The sequence below is a fragment of the Bombyx mandarina genome, chromosome 15 (genome assembly GCF_030267445.1).
Source record: "Bombyx mandarina strain Sakado chromosome 15, ASM3026744v2".
NCBI classification, from domain to species: Eukaryota; Metazoa; Arthropoda; class Insecta; order Lepidoptera; family Bombycidae; genus Bombyx; species Bombyx mandarina.
In genome coordinates, this window is record NC_143221.1 from 9,650,844 (window position 1) to 9,671,017 (window position 20,174).

General features: G+C 34.4%; 2 protein-coding genes across 2 annotated transcripts; both read right to left on the reverse strand.

Annotated features, from left to right (window-relative positions):
• Positions 1-2,011: 2,011 nt before the first annotated feature.
• On the reverse strand, positions 2,012-11,188 carry LOC114247990 (protein O-mannosyl-transferase Tmtc4). Its single transcript, XM_028181092.2, has 11 exons — positions 10,567-11,188; positions 10,116-10,491; positions 9,688-9,936; positions 9,022-9,227; positions 8,017-8,197; positions 7,449-7,657; positions 6,133-6,240; positions 5,037-5,178; positions 4,454-4,568; positions 4,005-4,193; positions 2,012-2,634 (listed from the first exon to the last, which is right to left on the reverse strand). Exons 1-11 carry the CDS (start codon positions 10,806-10,808, stop codon positions 2,510-2,512), a joined length of 2,142 nt encoding a protein of 713 aa, XP_028036893.2. The 5' UTR covers positions 10,809-11,188; the 3' UTR covers positions 2,012-2,509.
• Positions 11,189-13,382: 2,194 nt separating this feature from the next.
• IntS14 (integrator complex subunit 14) lies at positions 13,383-18,729 on the reverse strand. Its single transcript, XM_028181091.2, has 10 exons — positions 18,340-18,729; positions 17,855-18,009; positions 16,523-16,658; positions 15,777-15,889; positions 15,429-15,621; positions 15,253-15,353; positions 15,086-15,181; positions 14,185-14,371; positions 13,751-13,902; positions 13,383-13,660 (listed from the first exon to the last, which is right to left on the reverse strand). Exons 1-10 carry the CDS (start codon positions 18,524-18,526, stop codon positions 13,424-13,426), a joined length of 1,557 nt encoding a protein of 518 aa, XP_028036892.2. The 5' UTR covers positions 18,527-18,729; the 3' UTR covers positions 13,383-13,423.
• Positions 18,730-20,174: the final 1,445 nt, after the last annotated feature.

The window sequence follows — 20,174 nt, forward strand, 5'->3', positions numbered from 1 at the left end:
AATTCAACGAACCATTAATTTCAAAGGGTTTTAGTTGAAATGAAATACGTTACGTGATGATTTTATTACATTAAACATTAACATTTCGTGGTTTAAGAGTATTTAAGTTTAAATCAATTGAAGAATGTGTAGGTATGTCCTATAAACATGTTAAAAAGTTTAATATGAAATCAAGCTATAATTTTTATTTTAGTACAACAGAATTAGACGTATATATTTCTATTTTGTACATAAGAAATAAACTATGACCTGATTTTTGTAAAACTTATTGCTAGCCTGCGTAATGTTTACCTCAGTTGCCGTGAAATAAGTAATAAATGATCCTTATATAAATTTCAATATGCTTAAATAAATGAAAACAAAAAAATATATTAGTAGTAGTATTCTTTAGAAGTAAATAAAAGTTGTCGTAGTCTTATAGTTCAAAACTAAATTTTAGTTGATTAAAGTTTAGTTTAAATTTAATTGCAAAACCAAGGGTTTTGGGAGGCATAAAATTATATTTGTACATTTAATATATAATATGGTATAGTAATATTCTTTAAGTCATCCACTTTTGTCATTCACTTCATGAATTTTTGCTGCGCTTGTGGCGGTAATTATCATAAAACGCAAGATATTTGACAAATGCCTGAATCGCGCTAACGACATTTTCAACAAAAGCATACATATATACAAGTTTCGAAAAATATTTGGATCGTCGTAGCCCACTGAGTTTCTCGCCGGATCTTTTCAGTTCCGGTGATAGATTCTGCGAAGCACTGCTCTGGCTAGAGCCAGTGATAGCAATTAGCAAAACTCCCGGTTTGAGCCCCGTGAGCTCACCTACACGCTAGACTTGCGCAAAACATCACTTCCCAATGTAATGTGATATGACATCACTTTTACAGACAGGTGATATTACTCGAAAACATTACACATCACTCTTAACATTACTCGGTGCGTTCAATAGATACTGTGACGAATACATTGTATCTATACACCCGAATCATTACCTAAGTGATGTGTTCATACTTTGTATTGTAATACACTGTTATATTACTTGACAGAGATTGACTTACTTAATAATATAATAATTTTATTTTTTACTTAATATAATTTATTGCGGGATGAACGGATTTCATATGGCGACTTAGACTGCAAATTGAGCTCGACGATAATGTTAATATACGAGAGCAGTAGACGCATTGTTTCGGCGTGGTCTCCTCAAAATGCATCCAAAGAGGACTGTACTTTCATTTAGACGCCATTCTTTCTTTCACTTATTAAACGCATTAAAATAAATAATAAAACTATCTTCAAACAAGTGCTTAAGTAATTCAAACACAAAAATTAATATGAAATATTACTAAAAAATTACGAGCGACTAGCGATTTTACAAAAGTTGCGAATAAAAAATTAAGTAACTACTTGCGGGGAACTACTGGCTGGCCGCATGAAAAATATAAACATTAAAATTCAGACGTACCATAGGTATAAAAATGTACCTAGCGGCCAGGGCATACGGTTCAAAATGACTAGGAATAATTCCGTGTCGCTTGCTCATTTATTTTGCGTCGATCGGTCTGTCTCGCTCGCTCGGCTCCGTTCGTGTATCAAGCAACATTACACGACAAAGAAAGAAACATGTTGGGTGATAGCTTCGCTAGAAGTAATAGTGTTCTGTGGGTGATAGTGTGATGTTTGTTTCTTTCGCGTAATGTTTGATGTTGCATTACATCGTAGAGTAATATTACCGGAGTAATATCACTCGCATTACTTACACATGTCTACTACACGCCCGGTTACGCTGACTTAGCCTCGCAAGGCTATCAGCTAAGGAAGAAAAAAAACATTTGGATCGTCGGTCTAACAAGAAATTTCACCTGCTCAGTGGAAGATCTTCCCTTTGTCGTTACTCCCAAACACTATTATTATAAGAAATTTTTGTAGTTCAGCCAATTAGTATGCTGCTATGATCATAATTGTACTCGAATACGGGATGTTTTAGTTCAAATGAAAAAACGTCGTAACTTCATGTTATATATTCACTTACGCGATTATCTATATATTAATATGTGAAGCAAAAACTTTGTATCCCTTTTTACGAAAATTGCGCGGACGGAGGAGTATGAAATTTTCCACACTTATAGAGAATATAGAGAAGTGCACAATGCTAATTTTTTTTTTAAATAATGCATAAAAGATACAGTAAATCAATAAAAAAAACATTGCACACACTACATACCATGTATTTGACGCACACACGCATGTATATTATTTATAGTCAAACTTTTGTTCTTGACGTCTGTTGTCAAATTGAGAATATATTAAATATTGTTTGTCTTTATTAATATTTTTTTATAGTGTAGCCTTGGCGAAATTTGTGATTATAGAAGTATAAAATACAATCATGATAGTGAACAAACTTATCCTACAATTCCAATTAATTATAGTCGAATTTAGACTACTGCGGGACCTCTAGTTATTAATTAAAGTACCTATCTTGCAAGGGATTTATTAGATCGATTTAGTTTAGTCTCTTTAGAGTCTTCAGATTTTTCTGTGCGCTTGTAAATAATGGATCTAATTCGATAGCTTTACTATACATTTCTTTGGCTAAACTATATTTCTTCCATCGGTGGTACAAAACACCTAGAACACACGACAAAAACAAATTTAGCAAACCACCTCTTTATCATTTATTTAGACAATCGTCTAGGCGGTTTTAGGATCGAGTTTGAATACGTAATTTTTTTTTCAATTCAGTTTTTTTTATTGCCTTTGTAGGCAGACGAGCATACGGCCCAGCTGATGGTAAGTGGTCACCGTCGCTCATGGACGTCAGCAATGCCGGGGCGGAGCCAAGCCGCTGCCTACCAGAACTGAAAATAAACGACTAAACACAAATGAGAGGTAATGTGTGAATACCGGTGGTAGGACCTCTTGTGAGTCCGCACGGGTTGGTACCACCGCCCCGCCTATTTCTGCCGTGAAGCAGTAATGCGTTTCGGTTTGAAGGGTGGGGCAGCCGTTGTAACTATACTGAGACCTTAGAACTTATATTTCAAGGTGGGTCTCATTTACGTTGTAGATGTCTATGGGCTCCAGTAACCACTTAACACCAGGTGGGCTATGAGCTCGTCCACCCAACTAAGCAATAAAAAAAAATCATATTTGTCGTGCGGGGAGACAATACATGCAATTTAAAATTCTTCTTGGACATCTTTTGACACCTATGTGTAAAGTTTTTTTTTACTATTCGTATTAAGAAAATCGTTTTTTCGTAATTTATAAACCGCCTGTTTCACAAGCGAACACTATCCCCGCGAATTTCTATCCGCACTAAACGCTTCACTTCCCCCCCCCTTTGCTTTTTCAAGAGATCCGTCTCAGGCGAGGTTGGGACGTTGGTTGTTGAGCGACAGGAGGCTTTAGTAGGTTGGCTCAGCGGCTTGGCTCTGCTGAAGTTCATGGGTGACGGTAACCACTCACCATCAGGTGGGCCGTATGCTCGTCTGCCTGCAAGGGCAATAAAAAAAAAAGTCGGTTCGACTCCGACATGCCCCGCCCTCTATCCCAAGTAAAGGGCGGTAGTACGGCTATTTCATCTTAACCAAAAAAAAAACCCCGCGAATTTATTGAATAAAAATACAAAAAAAAAAAACTTAATAAAGTTATTTTTCGATAGCTATGAAATGTTATCACGATGCTCATGTTTTTTACACGATTACTATTCCGTTGTATCCGTTTATTAAGAACTAGCGACCCGCCCTCGCTTCGCTTCGGAAACATTAAAACACACATGAAACAAAAAAAAAAAATTTAAAAAAGTAGCCTATGTTCATCAGGGACAATGTCGGCTTCTAATGGAAAAAGAATTTTTCAAATCGGTCCAGTAGTTTCGGAGCCTATTCGAAACAAACAAACAAACAAATCTTTCCTCTTTATAATATTAGTATAGATGTCTTAAAGCCTAGTTGTTGAATATTACGTATGTACCTAAATTGAAACTAAGATCTTACCTAGATTTGAGAAATGAAGAGCTTGGACTCTTTTGCCGAACAATTTAATTGCGATCTTGAAATACTTTTCAGCTTGCACATAATGTTCAATTTTTCCGTAAATATTTGCAACAGCGAAATTTACTGATGCCGAATCCGGTAATTCGTTGAGTGCACGCGGAATGATTTTTAGAGCCTTGTCAGTTTGTCCTAGAATATAAAGATAATAAAATTTTATTGTTGTTTCTCAACTATAATATTTGAATTAACAATATGGATGTTCTTCTGATTTCTCAGTCCCCTCATTTTAGTCAAGACACGCTTAAGCATTAACAAAATTTAATGATCAGTTCTAATATTTAAGCTATTACTTTAAAATTTAGTCCAAACCGTTCGTCACATTTACCTTTATCAACAAAATAATGAAAAAAAACATTGAAATTTAGTCAGAGCGGGTCTGTCACATTTACCTGTATTATCAAGTAGCGCAAGTAAATTAGTCCAAGCCAAATTGTGCTTAGAGTTTAAATTTATGGCCTGTAACCAACATTCAGACGCAGCATTCGTGTCGTTCAGCTCTAAATACTAAAAAAGAGATTTGATTTAATTAATAACAAAAACGTGAATCTATACTAATATTATAAAGGTGAAGAGTTTTGTTTGTTTGAACGCGCTAATCTCAGGAACTACTGGTCCGATTTGAAAATTCGAATTCTTTCAGTGTTAGATAGCCCATTTATCGAGGAAGGCTATGGGCTATATAACATCACGCTAAGACCAATACAAGCGGAGCACCAATAAAGAATGTTTCAAAAACGGTTTTTTTCCTTTTGAGAGCTTCCGCTGCGTGCGCTGCAGAATTGTTCACCTTTAAAAGATCTAAAAAAAGGGCCGCTACAGCATATGTCTATATGTTAAGGTTGGCTCACAGTGATAACGTTTTTATGCTGACCAAATTTGTTATAAAATAAACCATTATTTGTGAACTATTCCTCGCGGACGAAGTCGCGGGCAAAAGCTAGTACTAAATCAAATCACTTTATTACGACATACCAAGTTTCCCAGGTTATAATAACAGTCCGGATATTTTCTTCTGTGTTGTATAGCGGTTTTGTAGGCCATCTCCGATTCGCGGTATCGTTTTTTATTAGCTAATACAATTCCTAGATTCATCCACGTTGCCGGGTAGTCATTCCTGTGAACGTGCCGTTTCGCTTTGTTACACGATACATATACAGGGTGTAAAGGGTTCTCGAAGCTAAAATATTGCCTAATATTAAACTATCTATTAGACTAATGACAACCCTAATATTAAAAAAAAAAAAATTTTTTTTAACACAATACGCTTTTATAGAAAATCCAACTAAAAATAGAAAATACATTTTAATAAATTTGAATTAAAAATAGTATAAGAAAATAATATTTTATTATAAAAAAACCGTGGGGTGCTTTTCAAGATATTATCAAAATAACCCTTCTACTCATATCTGTTCCATATACCAAATTTCGAGTTAATCCGATATTTTGAAGGGGGTCAAAATCATGTTCAAAGATTCCGTTACATACGTCTGAAGCTAATAAAAGCGTATTAAAAAAAATGGCTTGATTTACTAAGTTAAGCACGGATTATGTTATCGTGGCACTACTCTCAGCCTTTCCCTACAGCAGGTATCAAATATGGTGCACATTATAGACAACCGCACGCAGCGGCATAGCGAGCATAGTTCGCGCCCGGGGCAATATATTATTACAGTTTGACCCGGTCACCGTCCTCGCCGAACCTGTCGCTTGCGACAGATGGCTCTAGTAAATGAATGCATAGACCAGCCATCCAGCCCACTGAGTTTCTCGCCGGATCTTATAAATGGGTCGCGTTTCTAATCTGGTGGTAGATTCTGCGAAGCACTGCCCTGTAGGTGAGCTCACGGGGCTCAAACCGGAGGTGTTTCTAACACTGGCCCTAGCAAGAGCAATGCTTCGCAGAATCTACCACCGGATCGGAAACGCGACCCACTGAGACGATTCAGCGAGAAACTCAGTGGGCTGTAAGGTTTTCAGGAGTCCGTGACGACGAAATATTTACAACCTTAGGGAAAACTCGTCTTAACTTTTTTTTTTAAAGGTATTAATTTTTCTACGCGTTACTTACTTCTGTTTAATTGCTTCTCGTAGGTAATATTCTGCTTCGTCGAACCGTTTTAAAGTCTTTAGTAGATTCCCTAGATTATTCATCGCCTGGTAGTACGTAGGATTCAATCTAAAAGTTTTTAAATACATGTAATTATAATGTCGTTTGATTTCTTGATATTAGTCGGCACCAATTGATTACTGCTTATAGAATACTAAATATCGATGCATCTTACTTAGCCAAAGGGCAATAGGTCTTGGTTTTAAGCAAGTAGAATTCTCAATACAGTTTTTTTTAGTAAGCTGCATTTTATCCGTTTCATTTCCAATAAATATTTTGTTAATCTTTTTTTAAATCAGCAATTTTCGAAATTCATTATTTTCAAATTTATCTAACACGTTGACTGCCATGTAGTTCACTGAAGCAATTATGTGGATTTCTGTTACTGAGAAGGAATCTATACTAATATTATAAAGCTGAAGAGTTTGTTTGAACGCGCTAATCTCAGGAAATACTGGTCCGATTTGAAAAATTCTTTCAGTGTTAGATAGCCCATTTGTTGAGGAAGGTTATAGGTTATTTAACATCAATATAAGATCAATACAAGTGGAGCACCAATAAAGAATGTTTTAAAATAGGGGTTTGAATAGCTCCTTAACATTCTATAATTCAAAAATATTTTCACTTTCTACGTAAATGAAGTGGAGGTAAAATTTAGCGTTATGCCAAAGTATTCCACGCGGACAGAGTCGCGGGCTAAAGCTAGTTTATATCTAAGAGACATAAAATATTAAAACATACATTAAAAACAAAAGAAGGCAATCCAGACGCTTAGTAACAGAAATGGATATAATTACTTCAGTGCGCCACGAAAGGCATTAGTGACCTGCATGGCAATCAAAGGGTTAAAATAATATATTCGTTTTTTGTCAATTTTGTCTAGTGACAGTTGGGTTCTTTGTATGATTTGGTTTGGTTTTTGTCTGGAGGACCATTGATTTTAGATTAATCATTAAAAACACTGTTCCCCAATGGTCACAATTCGATTATAATCACTGACATCTCAATATTTACATTCATATACATAAGACACATAAGTAGCGATGTGATTTGGATTTCGATGTGAGTTTCTCAAGACGTAAGGAAGTAAAGAAGTATGGTCATAGAGCGAAATCATTTCTTACAACTCACGTGAATTTTTTGCAGCCAATATTTTAAATCGCATTTAGAACAATTTGTCAAGTAGGTACTTTAGTAATATCTTTATGGAGTACTAAATTATCTAGTGACAGATTAAATTTATATTCCAAATAAAATTGAAAATACTTCATTATTACCTGATTGATTCTTTGTATTCCATTAGAGCCCATTCTACATGTTGCTCACTATCAGCCACTTTGGCGACATTATAGTGTATTTTAGCATTCAGAGGACACACCGAAAGCCCACTCGTAAATAGTTTATATTCATTCTGCCAGTCACCTGACCTTTGGACACTTCTCATTCCATAAATTATTAGCAGAAATAAAAACATTGCAGATAAGACCTGTAACAATCATTATCATAATAAGTTCGCATAAAAATTGAGTTACATTTTTATATGATAATTCGGAATAAGCGAGAAAATAAGTTTATAGCTTGGCAACACTTTGCATTTTGTATGTGAAAAATCAATGTGCTCCTAAGGCACACGTTAATCTGAAAAATATCCCTGCTTCAATACAACTTTGGGTGGCAATAGAGACTAGTTTTTGTAAATTGTTTTCAAATATGGGCTCCTAAATTTAAATAAATAGAAACATAATAATCAGAAACAACCCCATTGTTTACTGTCAATCTATAGAGAACAATGTTAAAACATTCTATTTGTGTTTTTGCTTTGGCTGTGTATAGGTAAATACAAACCTTACATTTTACACTGTTCACCTTTTTACAGATTTTTTTATATCCAATAACAATAAGTAAACAATATCCGGATGAAGATATGTAGAGAATTCTCTCAGCAATAACAAAACCAACTGGGTGTACAATATTTGCTGCTGGCAGAAAAGGCAATATCATTAGAGATACACCAATAATCAATGATCTGAAACAAATTACTATTGTTTAGTAGTTATCCTATGGTTTATAAATATGCCTACTGCAAGTTATTTCTATTATTCTATTATTTATTGATGTTATTTTTGTGCAACAAGAAAAAGATATGTATCAGTCCTATTGGCAAATGGTTAAAATAATATTGCTACATTTTGAGGCACTACTAATCTAAATTCAATCAAATTTTTTTATATACATACATAATTATATCCTATCCAACCATTATGTATATACATTTTTGGCTTCAATAGGCATAGGAGAAAGCTGTGTTAAATAAGTTACTAATAAACTAATAATGTGAATGACATAGCACCAGCTCAAAAATATTGGGCGCTCCATAAAATAAAACTGGTGGTAGGACCTCTTGTGAGTCCGCGCAGGTAGGTACCACCGCCTTGCCTATTTCTGCCGTGAAGCAGTAATGCGTTTCGGTTTGAAGGGTGGGGCAGCCGTTGTAACTATACTGAGATCTTAGAACTTATATCTCAAGGTGGGTGGCGCATGTACATTGTAGATGTCTATGGGCTCGAGTAACCACTTAACACCAGGTGAGCTGTGAGCTTGTCCACCCATCTAAGCAATAAATAAAAAAAAACGTGGTAAGAATTTGACATATAAAACATATTTGTAATATAAATATGCACTTTACCTGCATGCACATAATGAGAAGTATTCATGATTAGGTTAGCATATTGAGATTTTTTTTCTTTATCATAAATTGGGAAACTATCATGTTTTGATTCTGGGAATGCGTGGTTTGCACCTTGTATATTCAAAATGTCGTCAAAATATTACAAAAAAATAGTAAAATACCTTTTTGTTGTACTATGATTTTTGTTATTGAACAAACTTTTAATGAATAGTCCTCCATAAATGTACATAATGAATATGAATATGGTCCTAAAGTCCATATTATTTTCAAGTAAAGGAATGCAGCCCATAGACCAGTCATAACATAACCACTGGGGCCAGATCAGCAGCAAGATATTCAAGAAATAAATATAATTATATGTTTTTACCTAAAATTAAAGGAAATAAATTATCAGCTAGAATTCTACCTTAGCTTGGTGTAAAATACTATATAGTACTAATAACAATTTGTTTTATTTCGCATTTGGATTATATTTGGAATTATAATTACTAAATAGCATTTATGGAACAGCAGCACAGTTTTGTTGGTATATTCTGAATCCACACATCAAGATCCACCTATTTTTAAGAAAGTCATACTTTCGAGCTTGAAGGGTAAAACAACGATTATATTTTTTCTATTCAGATAATTGATGAGGTTGAATTGTACATGTAAAAGTTAAATTTTATATCTCATAGAAGATAGTAGCATTCACATTGTAATATTTATGGGTTCCTGTAAGTAACTTACATCTTTATAATAAAAAAGTTAATATCTGAGTTGTGGTCATAAGGTAAGGATATCAAATGCTGCTGTTTAAAAAATAGAGTGAAATAATAAACTTTTACCCTTGTGTAATAATTTTCAACAAAAGCTGCAGGGTTATCAACTGGTTTGAATTCTGGATAAGATCCTCCCATTATAAGCCACCTTCCCGATAATAGTAAAATTGCTCCACTTAGGATAATAAGTATTCTAAGTATTGAATCTAATTCCAGATTTACAAATCTGTTATCTATGACAAAATTCCCAGTTGTTGATTTTTTTAATTTAATAAATTTCATCTTGTTCATAATTTCATACACCAAACAAAATCCCTGAAAATCATTTTAAGTAATAGTTCAATTAAATAGTAATTCAATATATATTTCATTTAAATATTTTAATATGTATATACTTCAAATATGTTAGAGCTGATGGACAGCAGTGACCGCTTTTTATCTAGTGGACCACTTTTGGTTTCATTTGACTACTGAAACAAGAAAAAACTTCTTACCAAAACAGTAATCCCATTTTCTTTAAACAGCATAGATATTCCTGAGAGGATTATTGTTGTCAACAGAAATATGTGTTTCCAAATTGATTTAGATTTTGATTGTGAGAAATGATACACAAGAAACGCAAGAAGAAAAATATTTGAAGCCATGACATCAGCTCGTCCTACTATGCCACTTACTGCTTCTACGTGTATGGGGTGTACAGCAAACAATAATGTTGTCAAAAATGAGGTTTCACAAAATCCTTCATTTTGAGTATTTAAAACAGTTCTCAAAAATATCCATAAAACAATACATCCCCATATGTGACATATTAAGTTTGTGATCTTGAAATTAATGGCTATCAACCTTTCACCACTCATAAAATAGTTTATCCTGTAAATCAAGTGTGAATGCGTCAGTAATGTTTGTTATTTTAAATGAAATATTCACAAAAATATGTTTGAGTACCTGAACGTCAGAATGGTCAAAGGCCTATAGGATTTGTGACTTAGTTCACTTTTTATTTCTGTCCCCCAAAAATCATTATAAAAGCAATCCAACCAGGACTTAGAGGTGACATCTTTGTTTTTAGTAATTGCGACCGAATCGTCAAAAACAAAATCACCATTTATTGTAAATAAGAAAGGCAAAGTGGCTGCACAAATAATACTGCATAACTTAAATAATGTTTGATTAGGAAATTGTGACATTTTATTACATGATTTAAGTTCCTGGGTGTCTACAATCTTTCTAAATTTTGAATTATGATATTAATTAAACATTAAATCTTGTTATGCCGGCGCTATGTTGCTTCTCTGACTTTTTGTTGCATTGTAATGTTTAGTATTTTTTAATGTTTCAATTCATTCATATCATTTTTATTTTTCGAAGGCTTATATAAAACAAATCATTTATGTAAGTACATAATTCTACTGTTTGAATTACTAAATTGTACCTGCTTAGTGCTTTGCTTTTTGTTTACTTGTTTGATTCGGCCCATAGATTATACACTTAATATATATTCGGCCCAATGAAGTAGGAAACCTATGGAAATGAAACGTCAACCAAAATTTCGTGCCACTGTGACGTCATCTGGCCACAAAACATGGCGGCTTTAGTGCTGTACAAAAGATTTCAATGTTATCAGGTTTTATTGATAAACGTTCTTGGCTCATTTTATTTTAAATATTGTTGAGTATTATTTATTTGTAGAATTTATACTTTAATGGGAAGTAGGTAGGTATATTGTTATGTGCAAATATGATATGATTTAGATGGGTGAAATCTAAGACAAGTTCGTCCTTCGAATTTGCCAAGTAAACGATATGATGATTTTTAAAAGTTGCTACACTGATTTTATAAAGTTGTCGTTTGTCGCAAAACACAAAGATATGGCGTAGTTCAAAGCCATCAGCCCATTTCTAGCATGCTAAATGTTATCGTATTTTGAGTACGTGTTTTTCTTAGACTATTACAATCTATTTTAATTGTTTTGCTGACTCTAAAGTCCGTAACATACTACCGCAGCGCACCCCAAGGAAGGTGCGCCGCACCATTTGAATCACTTTCGCCTGAGAGTGATTCAAATTTTAAACTTATCAAGGGACCGCGTGAAAAAAAAAACACCTACAGAACATTTATTCATTAATTACAAACGTCATTCCTTGTGACTTCCTCTCTAAAATCACTTAATTATTAAATATTTAACAAATTTACAATAGTGTTTTACTCACTGCGGAATAAAACTATTTTATTTAAATAGTTCCGAAGAGATTTTGTCGGTAGCCTTTTTCCCGAAATATCTAAACAGAATGTCTAAATATGTTTTGATGACATATTTTAAAGTGGTATTTATGATTAGTGTCATGATCAATAGATTCCGACCGAAAAATGGATTTTTCGGATGAGGGCTCCATAATGAATTTAAATACATATAGATAATAGTTTTAGGGCATCGACTTTCTTGAGATCCTATAAAATACGTCTTAATTATTATTTTTGTATGTTTTAAGCATGATAAATTATGAAATTTTATATAATCAATCATATTAAATCGATATCAAAGTCAATAAATAATGTACAACCCAAAACAGACGGCCGAACTGACGTGACAATGACATTTGGCGCGCTAAACATGGCGGATTTTCGGCCTCATTAGACGGAGACGGAGATATTTACGTATATTCATGTTTCATTTTATGTACGCACTGAAATACTGTTATATTGTTTTCCTGCGAGTTAAAGTGCTGAGTAAGAACGAGATAGATATATGTTTATGTATGTGCCTTCAAAATGGGTGCTATTTATATAAGCAATTGTACGTATAGAACAATATGTCGTGTCCCTATTATATAGGTCTATGATTCGGCCCCATAAATTCTATATTTTTTTTGGTACAATTTTTCCTTATTATGAAAGGCAAGGGGATCTAAGCCTATACAGCCTTGTCTGTTCTATATAATGTCTGAAATAAATTATCAAAAAAGCTGAAGCTAGGTCTTGTATGATTTATATTATATCATGAAATAAAAATTTCATTAAGGCCGAAGCCAAGTCCTTTATAATTTCTTACTGAAATACCCCATAAATAACAAAATTACACTTCAATAGACTTCATTTCATCCTTTGCAGCATAGACATACCTACTTCGTCCATTGTTGGACAAGCAATAGAAACGTAGCCCATAAAGCCAAATTTTTTGATACAAAGCCTGTTGTTTTCTGTAAGAAAAGTGAACTGGATCGAAATAAATTGAAATCGATTATGATTTGGAATAAAGTGAAATGACATAATACTAACTACCGTATCAGCTAAATCTAACATGAGACGAAACAAAATAGTTTCTCATTAAATGGTAAAGGTTTACCGAGAGTTCAATGAACATTTTGTGCAACCCGAGAAGTCACATCCAGTAGTTTTGTTTAAATTTTTGACTTAAAATTAACAAAATTAAAAGCTTTACACAATTTTAATGTCGCGTTCCCATCAAATATTCTATTTTGTCCAATTTATTCGGCAGAAGGAACGTACAACAACAAACAATAAAATCAGTGTTTACCGAGAGAAAAACAGTTAAATACTTTGCAATAAGAGATACGAATATCAGCATGCTCCTAGGGGAGAATGGAATGGAAAACAAACTCACATCTGATAAATTGAATAAATCGTTTTTAGTCAAATTCTTGTTAAATGCATTCTTCCCTATTTTCTTATCCAGACGCCTAATCACTAATCAATGACCGAGATACTACAAATCTTAGGCCCCTTTAATAAAAACAAATTAGTCGGTTTTCGGCCAAAAAAAAATGTATTCTCAACTATGACATCAATGGGACATCGACGTTAACGTGATGTTAGCGGCAATTGGTTGTAAGGTGTGTTTGATATCGAAGGCTGTTCTTGGATCCCGTAGCGCAGCAATAGCATGTGCCAACTGTAATGCGCATTCAGGTGGTGCATTAGATGGCAATGCAGAACACTCCCGCTCTAATGCAGTACTCACGCACGTCAGAAGTTCAGAAAAACCGAGAGATATCGCTGAACGTCGTAGCCGATTTAGTTCCTGCAAAATAATAATTTGAATTTTACAATCACTGTAAATGGGAGTGGGGGTGGGAGAGATAGAGATATTATGATAAAAGCCTCATCAAACCTTGTAAAGATGTTGCGTTTTATCTGGAAGTTTACGTGCATGGCGTAAAACTTTTTGTACGTCAGCAAGTAGTGCGTGCGGTCTTGCCCAAGTGCTACCAGATCCTCCACCGCCACTATAAGAGCGCCATGCTCGGACAGGAAATACTTCAGCTAAAAATAGTTTTTTGAGTTAAACTTAACAATGGATATTACTCAGACTAGATAAAGGACTAAAGTTTAAGAAATAATTTAGTTTCGAACTCAATCAGTTAATATGGTTTTTTAGTTTTTTTATTTACCTTCAAATTGTGATCACAGGGAATATTTAAGTTTATGTAAATTTAATTTATGTATGTATTATGTAGTAAACAAAACTGCGCGAAGCACAATTGGTAATTTTTAGCATCAGTATCATTAAAAGTCACAATTTAATAATGTGTTTCATGGGATTACTTGGCGCACTTCCTTCTTCAGGGGGTCCCAGTTGGTCAAGAGGGCCGAGCCAAGGTGCAGCAGAGACTCCCGGTTTCAGAACACTTAGGAGCAAACAGGAGCGCCGTGCTCTGGATGCTTCACACCACGCGGAAAGTGTTCCCCACCATTCCGTCCCAAGCAGTATTATCGCCGACATACCTTCCACCTAAAACAATTTAATCTTGATAAACTACAATACCAATTATCTTTAAGTTCTTTCATTACTTTTTCTTCTTCAGTATCTTCATTTTTGAAGATTGTGTTTAGTTTCAATACTGTGCTCTGACAAACCTTTGCACAATTCCAAGTCGTCGTGGCCTAAATGATAAGACGTCCGGTGCATTCGTATCTAGTGACGCAGGCGAGTCCCAATTTTTCTAATAAAATACGTATTTAATATTTCCCCGACTGACTTCCACGATGAAGGAATAACATCGTGTAATAAAAACATATTCGCAAAATTATAATTTGTGTAATTACTGGTGGTAGGGCCTATTGTGAGTCCGCACGGGTAGGTACCACCACCCTACCTATTTCTGCCGTGAAGCAGTAATGCGTTTCGGGTTAAAGGGTGGGGCAGCCGTTGTAACTATACTGAGATCTTAGAATTCATATCTCAAGGTGGATGGCGGCATTTACGTTGTAGATGTCTATGGGCTCCAGTAACCACTGGTGGGCTGTAAACTACTTCACCTATGTCAGCAATAAACAAAAATCTTCATGCCTTTATATTCAATATTCTTTAGTCCTTCCGGTATAGGCACATTGCTTTGTGATGCTATCGATTTGACGAACGGGTAAATCACAGACAACGTGGTCTTTTCCCTTGGATATGACTTACTATCTATCTATCTTATATATAATTTTCTTTTTCATTTACCTTTAGAGCTCCATGTAGTAAAACGCAAAAATTGGGAATCTTGCTGGGATCTGACATTTCTTCCTCTGTCGTAATACTTTCAGTAGTAGATCCGTCCTGCAAAATAAAGCTTTAATATCTTCCTGATTGTGGTTTCAGTTATAAAAATAATTCTGATTTAAACATGCCTTAGTGGGAGTTTTAGATCCGTAGTTTTCTCTACCAGAGGTATTATTATTTATTTGGGCTTGCGGTATCACAAGATGTTTGCTTATGGCAATAGGTGTGCCTGTAAAAATATTAATGTCGAAAATTACTATATACTATTAATATTAGAGCTTCATAAAAAACTACTTCCACTTACCGAGGTCTTGTTGCTGTATAAATCCAATGATATGCAACTGATTGGATAGAGTGTATGTGGCTGTTAGGCTTTCATGCGAGACAGTTTGAGGTGCAGGGAACAACTGAACGCGGGCTTCTAGTTGACCACATTTGAGAGAACACCAGAACTCTTGGTAGTGCTGCTCACATAAACGAGTCATAGCAGCTATCACCTGAACATTAAATATACATTGAACGGTTCTCTGTGCCTCCTTTTTGGTTAGAATAAGTTAAGGTTACGTTTTCATTTTCTAGATTAGTTTTGTTGCCTAAGTTAATGGTCTGAATTCATTATTTATTATTAAATAGTATTAGTGTCAATACTTACACTAGACACTGAGAGTTGTTCTGGGCAGTATATGGAGCCACGGGAAATAGTCCCATTCGAATTGTTTGCGGTGACAGTAGCCTGATCAATAATTTTCTGATATAAAGGCATAGCTGTAATTAATATACGTTTAAGTAATATGTATTTCTTTGTCCTTAATTTAGATGAGGTTGTTTTCGTCATTCACACCAATTCTGGTATGTCCAAAAAAAGGACAACCTATTCGACAGAATCAAATAGGATTTTACAATGGTTGAATTTTGTGTTTTCGTTAATTGATTGATCATTCATAAGCCTTTTCAATTAATTGAGTCTTAATGTGTTAATTAGCTTACAGGTGTTATATGCGGTTACCCAATCCCATAGTAAGAATGTTAACAACAACCTTCTTTGAAACAGGACTTTGAGTTAAGACAGTTTCAAATTTATTGTATAAATACTGTCCCACAACTTAAGCTGGAATACATAACTGCTGTAGTAATCTAGAGTTAGAAACTAAGTAAAAATAAGTTTTGGTAAGTTGAACATCACGTAATAACTGAAATAGTAATTGAAAATAGTTGGTAGTTGGACAAACTATATGATAAGTCTGTGTGTATTCATTTAAAGCAGCCATGAATTTCAATTTACATGATAGGATTATGTAAGATAACCATTACTTTCTCTGACACAGAACTTTCAACATGGCTGATTAAAAAAAATGAAACCAAAGAGTTTTTGACGTTATGCTAATTTTTTAAATTTACCATGTTGTAAACAGGGATCATGTGGTGATACTATCGGTAATATATGTATTTTGACAGGATATAATGTAGGTAGAGGTAATGATTGAATTATTCTGTTCCTTCCAATAGCACCAACTCCACTGCTTCCATCAGTTATCTGTAGATTTAAAATAAAACATATATTTGTCCATTTATTTTGTTATATTTTTAACATTAAACTAATAAAATTAACTATATGGCACAAATTGTTTTGTATTGAAAAGTCATATAACCAAATGGATCAAAATTCAGATCTTGGTTATATATCACGATCTGCATTTTGATCTTATCAGCATTACTTTTTAATGAATATCCTTTTACTTATAGGAAATATTGTTTTAATAAATTCTTTTAATGGACCGAACAAATTCATTAAGTGATAAGTATTATTGAGTCTGTTTTGAGGATTTATAATTTCATGGTAAAACTAAATTATCCTGTAGCTGCTGTTGTTTTGTTAAAACTCAGAAGTGATTTTTGATATGAGCAAAATAAACATGGTTTAATGCATCTGCTCGTAGCTAACATAACTTACATCTATTAATATTACAGTAATATAATTAATAGAGAATAGAGACAGTGAGCCTTGAATTTGGCCTGCACATAAACCGCTCTAAGACCAAAGTGATGACGGTGGACAGAGCTCAAGTTTTACGTCCATCAAATGCACTCAAGGATTATGAGAAAGTGGAGGAATTTATATACTTGGGGTCGCTGATCTCTAACCGTGGTAGCTGCGAGAAAGAAATCGGACGCCGTATCGGGATGGCTAAAAGTGCCATGACTAGCCTCGACAAAATCTGGAAAGACCGTAATATTCGCCGAGTAACTAAGATGCGTCTGGTTCGTACGTTGGTCTTCTCTATCTTCCTGTATGGGGTGGAGACTTGGTGTCTCAGGAAAAAGGAACGCAAAAAGATTGAGGCGTTTGAAATGTATTGCTGGAGAAAGCTACTACGTATTCCTTGGACAGCTATGAGAACCAATGTCTCCATCCTCGAAGAGTTGAAGGTCACCAAGCGCCTGCTGACTATGTGCCAGGAAAGGATCCGGAGTTTCTTTGGGCACATAATGCGATCCTCATTGCACAGCCTGGAGAAACTCACAATTCTCGGACAGATGGAGGGGAAGCGCGCTAGAGGAAGAGCGCCAGCTAGATGGGTCGACCAACTCAGGGAGGTGACTGGAGGCCAGATATGGGGAGCGGTACATATGGCGCAGAACCGGACCGAGTGGAGAAGATTGACATACAGTCACGATCCTCAGCATTGAGGGAACGACCAGAAAGAGAGAATATAATTAATAGTAAAATACCAAAATAATTTGTATAGGTGTTTGGTGTCCCCATTCATTCATCACAAGCTGATTCACTCCTAGTAATGCTGAGTCAATACATGTTTTGTCACCTTCTTCTATCTGCGGCAGTTTAGTTCTAATACTGTCAAAGTCTCTTGTGAATGGTACAGCAACTGTAATTTATTGAAAATTCTTTATTGAAAATTAAAAAAAATCATAATAATTTTTTTAAATATTATTAGCAACTTCAAGAAAGAAGAATAATTCAAATGGATTCTAGTTTCTAGGAGAGAAAGAGTGATGGAACACGAAAGTTAATTTGAAATGAATGAAGTTGAATTGTAAATATAGTCTAACTAAAATACGTTAGTAGTATAACATGTATGCATTACGGGATAGAGGAAGAAAAAAGTATGCATATGGATTATTGTGGTTATGAATGATACGGTATGTATGTATGTTTAAAGGTTTCTGTCTGGTGTTGTATGAACATAAAAGCTTACCATCGTGAACTGATGAAAACGACACTAACGCAACGTACTCTAATTTGGCATGAACGCTTAAGTAATCTAAAAATGAATTTATTGCCGCGATAGCTATTGAAGATCTTGTGTGATTTTCAATTGAATCCGAACTGATGACTGGTCTTGACATCGATAAAGACACATCAAGCAAAATTATCGTTGGCATTTTCGTTTGTCGTTGTGTTTATTTAACAATCTATCCTTTTTTCATAAATATTTTCATTAGTTAAATTCATTGATATATACTATACATTATGATAATACATCAATGGTTATTGGTTACATTAAACATTGCAATCTTGGAGGCTTGGAGGTTATGTTTTGGTGTTGTATGTTGTGATATTTAACTTTAATTGTCAAGTGTCAAATGGTTAAAATGTCAAACAAGTCATTTTTGTTGTAGTAATTCCTTTTTTCCAACTGGAAAGGCACAAATATCATATCATAAAGCCAAATTTTATGTATGTTCTGTTTTATGAAACATTTTTATGAACCGAAATGAACTGAATTTCGTATTTAAGTCGTTAATAATTTGAGATGAAATTAAACGAAACTAGATTATTTGGGATGAAATATAGTCTCAGTCAAATGCTGGTTATTTACTGACACTTTATGGTGGACTTTTTGGAAGATTACGAGATGCTACTTCCTGCGGCTTTGTTTCAGTGTCCCACATTTGTGCAATTTCACAGATATTAAACAGTTAATAAACCACGGCTATGACATATTTAAACCTGAAGCAATACTAAATTAACAAAATAAAAAATTAGCTCCTTGCGTTCTCGCCAAAAAATCATAATTTTTTTTAAAGGTTTTGTATTCTTCGTTCACTTAAGCAGCCAGCTACAATGAACCTTAAACTAAATTTTCCGTTTACTTCCCCATTTAATGAAGCAATCGGCTTTTAATTATGTTTTTAACACTAGCGTTGATTGTAACTAAACCTTCGATTATTATCAGACATAATAAGCTCAATGAAATGTAAAATGGCGCAGAATGAATTAAACTTCATGTGAGATCAATTTTGTTTTTTTAAGGTTACTGGTGACTCGAGATCTTGCCAGTTTCCGATGTGCGAGCACAGGCGTAGCCGAGAGGGGTGGAGTATGCTAACAGCTGTCCGAGCGCCCATGAAGGAGACGCATCAGCTCAAGGGCAGCTGCTTCGCGAATATATCTACTATCGGATCGACATCGCTATTCGCTGCGAAGATCAGGAGAGAAACTCAGCAGGCTGATGTTATGGGTTTGGTTTCGTTTCAAAATATCTCAGGAGTTAGGATTTTTTTTATTGCTTAGATGGGTGGACGAGCTCACAGCCCACCTGGTGTTAAGTGGTTACTGGAGCCCATAGACATTTACAACGTAAATGCTCCATCCATCTTGAGATATAAGTTTTAGAACTTATATCTACTTAACTTAAGTTAAGTAAAGTTACTAAGATACCTATGGCTGCTCCTAGTTTTACAAATGTACGACAATACAATAATTTTATAAATTTCTATCTTTTTCGTAATGTTTTAATCCGATCTAAAGATTATGAGCATTTAATTACCTGTAAGAGTAATTTAAATTACTATCGCGAATGACGAATTTGTCTGTAAGAAGTGTGCTTATCTAAACAGATATGAACTATTTGTTACATTTGGTGTTGTTCTGTTTTTGCTATTAATATTTTCAAATTACAGTAGTAAACAACGCAGGCTTCTTCGTTTTAGTTTGTATATATACAAAGGCGTGTTTATTTATTTATTTAAAGCTGTACGTTTATTATTTAGAGCTGTTACTATATTATAGATACGGTTTAGAACTATT

Coding starts and splice junctions, on each gene's coding strand:
- LOC114247990 (XM_028181092.2), bottom strand. CDS start 10,808: ATGTCACAATTTCCTAATCAAACATTATTTAAGTTATGCAGTATTATT. Junction 5,179..6,132: donor CGAGAAGCAATTAAACAGAA/GTAAGTAACGCG, acceptor GCACGTTCACAG/GAATGACTACCCGGCAACGT. Junction 2,635..4,004: donor TCTTCATTTCTCAAATCTAG/GTAAGATCTTAG, acceptor CGTGTGTTCTAG/GTGTTTTGTACCACCGATGG.
- IntS14 (XM_028181091.2), bottom strand. CDS start 18,526: ATGCCAACGATAATTTTGCTTGATGTGTCTTTATCGATGTCAAGACCA. Junction 14,372..15,085: donor TACTACATGGAGCTCTAAAG/GTAAATGAAAAA, acceptor AAATTGTTTTAG/GTGGAAGGTATGTCGGCGAT. Junction 13,903..14,184: donor TGAAGAAGGAAGTGCGCCAA/GTAATCCCATGA, acceptor AACTATTTTTAG/CTGAAGTATTTCCTGTCCGA.